Source organism: Symphalangus syndactylus, chromosome 8, assembly GCF_028878055.3.
Source record: "Symphalangus syndactylus isolate Jambi chromosome 8, NHGRI_mSymSyn1-v2.1_pri, whole genome shotgun sequence".
Taxonomy (NCBI): Eukaryota; Metazoa; Chordata; class Mammalia; order Primates; family Hylobatidae; genus Symphalangus; species Symphalangus syndactylus.
In genome coordinates, this window is record NC_072430.2 from 41,631,947 (window position 1) to 41,641,492 (window position 9,546).

At 51.5% G+C, this 9,546-nt stretch overlaps 1 protein-coding gene across 2 annotated transcripts; it reads right to left on the reverse strand.

Annotated features, from left to right (window-relative positions):
• Positions 1-926: 926 nt before the first annotated feature.
• FOS (Fos proto-oncogene, AP-1 transcription factor subunit) lies at positions 927-4,353 on the reverse strand. 2 transcript variants are annotated; one of them, XM_055288744.2, is made up of 4 exons: positions 4,037-4,352; positions 3,032-3,283; positions 2,492-2,599; positions 927-2,374 (listed from the first exon to the last, which is right to left on the reverse strand). In XM_055288744.2, the coding sequence occupies exons 1-4, from the start codon at positions 4,175-4,177 to the stop codon at positions 1,733-1,735; spliced, it is 1,143 nt and encodes a 380-aa protein (XP_055144719.1). In that variant the 5' UTR covers positions 4,178-4,352; the 3' UTR covers positions 927-1,732. The 2 variants fall into 2 exon arrangements, with proteins under 2 accessions (XP_055144719.1, XP_063501597.1); XM_063645527.1 differs by lacking the exon at positions 2,492-2,599 and having other exon boundaries at positions 4,037-4,353.
• Positions 4,354-9,546: the final 5,193 nt, after the last annotated feature.

Genomic DNA, 9,546 nt, shown 5'->3' on the forward strand with positions numbered 1-9,546 from the left:
TAGGGCAATAGCCCTCCTTCCCTTTCGAGAATAAAAGAGTACAAAAAAATGTACACGTTAGCGTTAAGGACTGAAAACTTTTTTTTTTTTTAGACAGTTTCAATCTTGTTGCCCAGGCTGGAGTGCAATGGCGCAATCTCAGTTCACTGCAACCTCCACCTCCCGGGTTCAAGTGATTCTCCTGCCTCAGCCTCTCAAGTAGCTAGGATTACAGGCATGCACCACCACACCCGGCTAATTTTGTATTTTTAGTAAAGACGGGGTTTCTCCATGTTGGTCAGGCTGGTCTCAAACTCCCGACCTCAGGTAATCCGCCTGCCTCGGCCTCCCAAAGTGCTGGGATTACAGGCATGAGCCACCGCGCCCGGCCTGAAAAATTTTTTTAACCAAGTATCAAGAAGCAGTTCAGCCTGCTGGATACGATAAAGAGCAGGAAGATTCTAATGCCAGTAACGGAATATCAAGAAAGTTGTTTATTCTAACCATTCTTCAATTTGCTCATCTTTGAGGTAGAATAACTCTCCACATGATTTTGTGGGAATAAAAAGTTAAAATAGTTTGTACAAAGCTAGGTTGTTCGCTTAAAGGGTTCCTTTAAGATCAAAACATCTAAATTTAATATTAGCACAACCAAATTTAAATATTTCCCCCTGTGAGTACCGAAACAGAAAGGATGTATTCCCACAAAAGCTGCTACACAGCAGTTTCCCGTCCCCAGAAGCAGTAGAAAATCTTAGCATTCCAATGGAAGGCATGTATTTGTAAAATATTCTAGAATCAGCTCTATAGTTTTCTTGTCCTCTTTGATAAGGGATCAGACAGAGGGTGTGTCCCCCTCCAGCAGCTACCCTTCTTGACAAACTGGTCTCCAATAATACCTTTCAGAAACTTACAAAACTTCCAGAATGAGAAGAGCACAAGGTTGGTCGCATTCAACTTAAATGCTTTTATTGACAATGTCTTGGAACAATAAGCAAACAATGCTTAAATTTTTCATTCAAATTCACTTTCCACATGTCAAAAGACCTCAAGGTAGAAAAAAATAAAATAAAAATATAAATATCTGAGAGTCCATCTTAATAAATAAATTAAAAACACAATAAAACGTTTTCATGGAAAACTGTTAATGTCAGAACATTCAGACCACCTCAACAATGCATGATCAGTAACATTACAATGAACATTGATGTTGAAGAAAAACTACAGTACATGGATATAGCTATTTATTTCTATCTACCAGAAAATAAAGTCATATCTTTTCTTAGTTTAATATTGGTCATTTCTAATCAGAACACACTATTGCCAGGAACACAGTAGTTATTGTTAAAATCAGCTGCACTAGATACAATTTGAAAATATCCAGCACCAGGTTAATTCCAATAATGAACCCAATAGATTAGTTAATGCTATGAGAAGACTAAGGAGAAAGAGAAAAGAGACACAGACCCAGGCCTGGCTCAACATGCTACTAACTACCAGCTCTCTGAAGTGTCACTGGGAACAATACACACTCCATGCGTTTTGCTACATCTCCGGAAGAGGTAAGGACTTGAGTCCACACATGGATGCTTTCAAGTCCTTGAGGCCCACAGCCTGGTGTGTTTCACGCACAGATAAGGTCCTCCCTAGGTCTACAGGAACCCTCTAGGGAAGACGTGTTTCTCCTCTCTGTAATGCACCAGCTCGGGCAGTGGCACTTGTGGGTGCCGGCTGCCTCCCCTTCCCTGCCCGCTCACAGGGCCAGCAGCGTGGGTGAGCTGAGCGAGTCAGAGGAGGGCTCGTTGCTGCTGCTGCCCTTGCGGTGGGCAGCTGCGCAGCTGGGGAAGGAGTCAGCCTCGGGGTAGGTGAAGACGAAGGAAGACGTGTAAGCAGTGCAGCTGGGAGTACACGTGACCACTGGAGTGCACAGGGGCTCCAGCTCTGTGGCCATGGGCCCCATCCCCAGGGAGCCACTGTGCAGGGGCTCCCAGTCTGCTGCATAGAAGGACCCAGATAGGTCCATGTCTGGCACGGAGCGGGCTGTCTCAGAGCCGGTGGGCCTGGATGATGCTGGGAACAGGAAGTCATCGAAGGGCTCGGCCTTCAGCTCCATGCTGCTGATGCTCTTGACAGGTTCCACTGAGGGCTTGGGCTCAGGGTCATTGAGGAGAGGCAGGGTGAAGGCCTCCTCAGACTCCGGGGTGGCAACCTCTGGCAGGCCCCCAGTCAGATCAAGGGAAGCCACAGACATCTCTTCTGGGAAGCCCAGGTCATCAGGGATCTTGCAGGCAGGTCGGTGAGCTGCCAGGATGAACTCTAGTTTTTCCTTCTCCTTCAGCAGGTTGGCAATCTCGGTCTGCAAAGCAGACTTCTCATCTTCTAGTTGGTCTGTCTCCTGTATACAGAGGGATAAAGGAAAGCATGAGACACAGTCTTACTCAGGGGTCCTTATGCTCAATCTCCAACTTTCTCCTTAAGTTTTAAAAAGGAGCAACCCACAGAGTCTACCTACCGCTTGGAGTGTATCAGTCAGCTCCCTCCTCCGGTTGCGGCATTTGGCTGCAGCCATCTTATTCCTTTCCCTTCGGATTCTCCTTTTCTCTTCTTCTTCTGGAGATAACTAGAATAATCACAAAAAAAAGACTGACATTCAGTAAAAGTGTCTGCCATCACCTCCATTCACCCACCCCAGTAGAACTGGCTCCTGCAGCTTCCCTGTTTCCTGGCACCCCACTGTGAAACCATTTCTGACCTGCAGTTGCAGACTAGGTGTGACTTGCATTTAAAGTAAGATCCTCAGCAAGAGAACAAAGAAGAGCCCAGTCTAAAAGCATGCGGTAGGAAACTTAGGGAAGAAACTATGAGAGTACTTCTTAGGGTGAGACTCATAGTCTGAGTTGGGATGGAGTGGGCTTGGAGCCAGGGCTCCCAGTTAGGTATGTGCAGCCAGCCCCGTCAGTGGCTTCATCCTCTCTACTGGGCTCCTCCATCTCCAGGGCTGCTTCCCACTCAGCCCCCACATTCCCAGGAAGAGCACGCTAGAGTTCCTCACCTGTTCCACCTTGCCCCTCCTGCCAATGCTCTGCGCTCGGCCTCCTGTCATGGTCTTCACAACGCCAGCCCTGGAGTAAGCCCCAGCGGAGGGAGTGGGGACTCCGAAAGAGTGAGGGGCTCTGGTCTGCGATGGGGCCACAGAGGAGACGAGGGCGGGCTGCACCAGCCACTGCAGGTCCGGACTGGTCGAGATGGCAGTGACCGTGGGAATGAAGCTGGCACTGGAGACGGCCAGGTCCGTGCAGAAGTCCTAGAACAAAACAGAAGGGGAAAGCCGACGTGAGCGAGCAGGTTCTGGACACAGGTGAGGCGAGTTCCCAGTGCCGCATGCAGCAGTGAAGAGAAACGATCCTGCCACGGACGTTTCATCTTAAATATCCCTCATCCTGGATGAAAGGTCTCCCCCTTTTCCTCCCAGGCATTCCGCAGCGCAATGCCTGTCTCTTCCATCCTGCCGCTGCGTTCCCGTTATCCCTTCAGCATCACTCGCTTGAAAGGGAGTTTGTTATAAATATCCCTGACGTCTGCGCTGACGCAGGCGCCGCTCCGGAGTCTCCAGAATGAACTCGCTTTTTATCAATGAAACTGCCTTACACACCCGCCCGCTGCACCCTCCTCCCTCATCCCTCCTCCCTGCTCCAGGCTGCCGGGAGAGGGGGGATTGCCGCTTTCTGCCACCTCCCCGGAGAAGCCAGGCTCTAGTTAGCGAGTCTGTGCTTAGGACACGTCTGCTCCAGCTAATGTCAGAGATCCGTCCTGGAGTGCAGACCAGAGGTTGCTCAGAACGAACCTGCCTCCGGAAGGGTGAACTAATTTTTACGATGGCAAGCGTGCGTGCGCTCAGAGCAAGTCCCGAGCCCCCGAGCCGGCACCGCTCCGTCCACGGCAGCCTCCCTCCAGGCACAAGGGAGCCCCCTACTCATCTCCTGGAGCGTCCCGCCCGGTGTCTCCTCCTTCGCGACCCCAAGCTCCCGGCCCCGCGGCGGCGGGAAGCCAGCCTTACCTGCGCGTTGACAGGCGAGCCCATGCTGGAGAAGGAGTCGGCGGGTGAGTGGTAGTAGGAGAGGCTATCCCCGGCCGGGGACGCGCTGCTGCAGCGGGAGGATGACGCCTCGTAGTCTGCGTTGAAGCCCGAGAACATCATCGTGGCGGTTAGGCAAAGCCGGGCGAGGGGCCGAGGGGCGGAGACAGGTGGGGGCTGTGGAGCAGAGCTGGGTAGGAGCGCGGTCACTGCTCGTTCGCTGCGCCGCGGCCGCCGGCTCAGTCTCGGCTTCTCGGATGCTCGCTGCAGATGCGGTTGGAGTACGAGGCGCCGCAGCCACTGCTTTTATAACAAGCGTTTTATGAATGAGTGTAAACGTCACGGGCTCAACCACGGTGGCGCCAGAGGGGTGGCGCGCGGGCCTGGGCGCCTCTGCCGCCGCCTGGCTGCGTCCCAGCGCTAGCAGCTCCCTGCTCCCACCTTGGCGCGTGTCCTAATCTCGTGATCATTTCGCAGTTCCTGTCTCGGGGTCTCGTGGGCCCCCCAAGATGAGGGGCTTCGGGGATGGCTCCCCCCAGGGCTACAGGGAAAGGCCGTGGAAACCTGCTGACGCAGATGTCCTAATATGGACATCCTGTGTAAGGGGGGCGGGATTGACGGGAACTGCTCGCGGGCTGCAGCCAACACTGAGGGTGCAGCGCGGGGGGAGGCGGGGGCCGCGGCGGGGGGGAGGGGAGGCGGGAACGGCGCAGAATGCGAGAGAACATTCGCACCTGGTTCAATGCGGACCCTTGTTCCCGAGGTCGGGGGGATGGGGCAGAGAGCGCCTTTTTACCCTTGTACGGAAACTGAAGACAGTTCTGAGGCTCAGGGATAGGAGAAACGGCCTCGAGTACACAACCTCGAGGACTTAAGCCTCGGCTCCTGAAGGAATGCGCCCCTACCCCCACCACCAATTCTAGCCCTAATTCAGTGCAAAACGTGGAAGCAGACCCTCATCCCGTCGCCTCTCCAGCCCCCAGGCTCGAGCAATACTAGCACTGTTCCTGCGTTTGGAAGCAGAAAGTGGAGGATCCAAATAAGAGAATACGATAACCTACTTTACGATACTGGGTACTTTATTTATTTATTTTAAAGAAGACAGCGCATTTATTTATTTATTTTTCTCGGCCATGTGTGGGAATATTAAGGAAACTGTCAAATCCTTGAGACACCATTAGATAAACACTGTGCAAAACCTACGTGCGAAGACATTTGAAGGGGGTGTCTGCCCGGTTCTGAGCTGGGCCCCAGGGGTAGGGAGTGCGAGGTGTGGTTATGTGGGCAGGGTGGTCAGTTCGGGATGACAAGGCGGGGTGTGCTTCCTGCGGGGAACTCAAATCTGCGCTGGGGGGCTGGTTCGGTCCCGCCAGGAAGCTGTGCTTACGGGAGCCCGCAGCGGGTGATTTTCCAGCGCGGACTTGGAGGGGGGAGGACGGGGGCTGGAAGGACAGTGTCCAGCAGCGCCTAGGCGGAATACCTCGACTGCTGGGACCCAAGGCGCGACTCCACGTCCTGGAACACGGGGCTTTGGCGAGGCAAGGTGCTCCACAGTGTGCCACGCCCCCCAGCCTCCTGCCCTGCTGCGTAGGACAGCCGGGGTCACGCTGCCCGGGCTCAGCCCCAGCGCGCTGGCCACCTCCAGGGCGCGAAGACGCATGTCCCCGCACAGCCCGGGTCTTCCCTTCCCCACTCTTCTGGCCCGGGGGTCGGGGCCCGCGGTGGGCACCTGGAGAGGGGCGAGGCAGGATGAGGCCGGCGGGCGGATAGTTCGGGGCGCGCGGGGAGCCGGACCGCAGACCTGCCTCCAGCCGCCGCGCCCGGGAGCCAGGAGATCCTGCTATAGATAGTAACAGGGAAGCGGCTGTTTACAGCAACACAGCGCCGCCAGGGCCGTCTCCAGGCAACGCCGCGCGGCCGGGCGCGCCGTCGGCCTGGCGAGGCCGCCCTCCCTCCCAGCTCCCCTGGGCCGCGGCCTCCCCGGCCCGGCTGCGGCCGCTCCCGTCGCCTGACATCATCCGCCGGGTCCCGGGGCTGAGCGGCCCGCGCGGCGCTGTGCGCTAACCTCCATTCTTAGAGATCCAACCCGGCAGGAGCGGGGAGGGCAGGAGGCGGGGATTCGTGGAACTGGGCCACTTGCTATTTTTGCATTCCCTGTCACAGGCAGAGGTGAAAACAGAATTTCATCATTGTATGTCATTGGTTTATGTTGGTGGGAATTTAGGCGCTTTTTTTTCTCACTCATAAAAAGGGAGGGAAAAGGAAAAACACACATAATACGTAAACAGATTCCTTGGAGCTGCTCTGAATCCTAAAGCAATTCTGCGGCCTTCGGTACTTCTAATTCTATCCTTGATTACAGAAAGAAAGAGGGGGACGGGAGGGAAAGGGGTTATGAAGCCAAATACATCTCTCTTATTATTAATATTAGCTTCAGACAAAATAGGTCAAGCTTTGAATTCCTGAGTCTGGCCATGCCTGCCATTCACAACTAGATCTCGGGCCACTTAAGAGGAAACCTGACTGGGTGCGGTGGCTCACTCCTGTCATTCCTGCACTTTGGGAGCCCGAGGCGGGTAGATCACTTGAGGCCAGGAGTTCGAGACCAGCCTGGCCATCATGGTGAAACTCTGTCTCTGCTAAAAATACAAAACAGCCGGGTGTGGTGGTGCACGCCAGTAGTCCTAGCTACTCAGGAGGCTGAGGCAGGAGAATCGCTTGAACCCAGGAGGCAGAGGTTCCAGTGAGCCAAGATCGTGCCACCGCACTCCAGCCTGGGCAACAGAGCAAGACTCTGTCTCAAAAAGAAAAGAAAAGAAAATCTAGACTGATTTGATTTACTTCCCTTTCAGGTCTAAAGCATCTCGGCCAATACCTAAAAGATGTGTCAAGATTTTATATCCAGGATTTATCTCAAATACACTTATCCTGCCTTTGCCAATAAAAAAAAAAAAAGAAGGGTCTTTGAGTGAGCCTATTTCCTCCAGATAGCTTAACTCTTTCCTTTCTGGCACCATTATGACCAGAGTTGGAGACTTAATAAATCCATCCTCTGGAAAGGACAAACCATGTGTCCATTTATTGTTTTATTTATTTAACAAGAAACTATTGACTGGGCTGGAGGCTGGTGCTCACTGTAGTGAAGAGGGTAGACCTGTCCCGACCCTCAGAGAGATTCCGGTCTCATAGGAAGACCAACAAGTCAATAGAGCTTACAGGGCAGCAGTAAGTGGTTTGATAGACGTAAGAAAGGGGTGCCAGGCAACACAGAAGAAGGCTTGGAAACAGGTCCCAGAGGAGGTGACTGCAATACAGAGAAGGGGCTCAGATCCTCTATTCTCTGGATGATGGAATGATAAAGATTGAGTAAGGCCAGAGCATCATCCAGGCAAAGCAAGACCTCAACCAGAAGCCGCAGTATAGGCCAATACAATCTCAGACTCCCTCTCCTGCCCCACTAACATCCAAACCTGTGATCATTCTAACATATTCTCACATCTCAATCTGCTCATGGTATCCATTTCAGGACTGCAAAATCACATTCTAAAAAGTGGAGCTCACACAAGGTAGCCTAAAAATGAAGACAAATCAGAACAAATGTGAAATTATTTTTGCCATTTGCAGATCCGCAGGTCAGGGTGACTTTGAGACAGGTGCTTGTGTGCCTCCATGAGCATGGCGCTGCCTTCCAACAAGGCAGGGATTTCATGTTCTGGACAAGTCTGAGCATAAAAAACCAAAATGTGTGTAGTTCGTGATTATCTATGTGCTGAGTTCCTCCTAACTGGGGATCCAAACGTGAAAAGGAGGGTAGAATTCCACATCTGAATTTTAACCCAAATTGAAAAAAAATTCACTTTTTCTCTACAGTGTTTCCTTATCCGATAGACTTTTCCTATTTTGCACTCTCCCTGTGGCACTTGAAGGAGACCTGACCCACACTTTTGAAGTCAGTGCACATCGTTTAGCCTGGTGTTATTGCAACATTAAGTGAAAGGCTGCTGTCTGTACCACCTACGTAAATGCTGCCGCACACAGCCCATCCCTAGCATGCAGAAGTAGTTGTTTATTTGGGGAAGTGTGGTCTAGTGGTGAAGGGTTGTGGTCAAAGCACGGGACCAGAAGTCAGGAAGATGCATATACCCAAATCAACTTAGACTTGTTTGGTAACTTTTTGCCTTTGTCTTTTTCATGTGCTGATATTCACTTAGGATCTAGCACAGTGCCTGGCACATAGTAGGTGTTCAATAAATATCCCTTTTTCTTTTTTTTTCCTTTTTTTTCTTTTTTCTTTTTTTTTTTTTTTTTGAGACACGGTCTCACTCTGTTACCCAGGCTGGAGTGCAGTGGTGTGATTATAGCTCACTGCAGCCTTGAACTCCTAGGCTCAATGCCCCTACCTCAGCCTCCCAAGTAGCAAGGACCACAAGCACACACCACCATGCCCAGCTAATTTTTTTTTTTTTTGTAGAGATGGGGTGTCACTATGTTGCCCAGGCTAGTCTTAAGCTCCTGGCCTCAAGTGATCCTCCCATCTCTGCCTCCCAAAGTGCCGAGATTACAGGCGTGAGCCACCACATCTGGCAATAAATATCTATTGAATGGATGAATGAATGCATGTCCTCATCCAGGCAAGGTGAATGTCGGCGGTTGTGCTTTTTGGGAACTTAGAAAGCAAATAGATAATGTTCTTTAAATCTTTGGAAAGGCTGAACAGGCTCTTTTATTCTGGGATATGAATAGGCAAAAATTGGGAAAGACAAAATTACAAGATGTTTGGGCTATTTTCAGCTGGTACAGCCTCTGTATAAAGAACACCCCAGTGGTTCATGATGAAAGATCAAACGTACCCTTGTTCCTGAGCCCTATGAGAAAGACAGCTAGTGCCCATATATAAATACCACATTGTCTGCAATGACAATGACCATGTCACCACTACCACTTAATTTATTCATTCTAAATGTCTGGACCCAACAAGAGAAAGAGGCACTCCACAATTCTTGTGGGACTCACACACACGTGAGCCCAATGAAGGGTCTTAGGTCAAGGTTACTCACTCGATGGCTCAGACCGTGAGCAAAAAGATTGCCCCTATTTAGAACACTGGAGGCAGATTACCATGCCACCCCCCCCCCCACACACACACACACATACATGCCACTACTGCAACTAATTAGTACTAGAGATTTAGCCTCTTTGAGAAAAACTGTTTTTTCATTCTGAACAACTCTTGGCTTTTTGACAGGAGAGGATGATTCAATGGGATCCCCGTCCTTCTGCTAATGTGAGCATTTAAACAAAGCTCTGTGTGGTCCCTGAGACATGCTCCATCTGGAGCTGAGGAAACTGGGGAACAGTGGCAGTGCCAAAGACAGGCACACTGCAGCCCAACCCTGCAACATCTTTTGCAGCCACCAGCAGTGTGGGACACTGGTTCTGTCAGCGTTGCCGAATCTTGCTTTAGAAACAAGAGCTCCCCACAGCAGACAAGC

What these genes read in the sequence shown, in the direction of transcription:
- FOS (XM_055288744.2), bottom strand. Translation starts at nt 4,177, where the DNA reads ATGATGTTCTCGGGCTTCAACGCAGACTACGAGGCGTCATCCTCCCGC. An exon ending in GCTCGCCTGTCAACGCGCAG is followed by an intron (nt 3,284 to 4,036) that starts GTAAGGCTGGCT and finishes GTTTTGTTCTAG; the next exon opens with GACTTCTGCACGGACCTGGC. An exon ending in TGACTGATACACTCCAAGCG is followed by an intron (nt 2,375 to 2,491) that starts GTAGGTAGACTC and finishes CTCTGTATACAG; the next exon opens with GAGACAGACCAACTAGAAGA.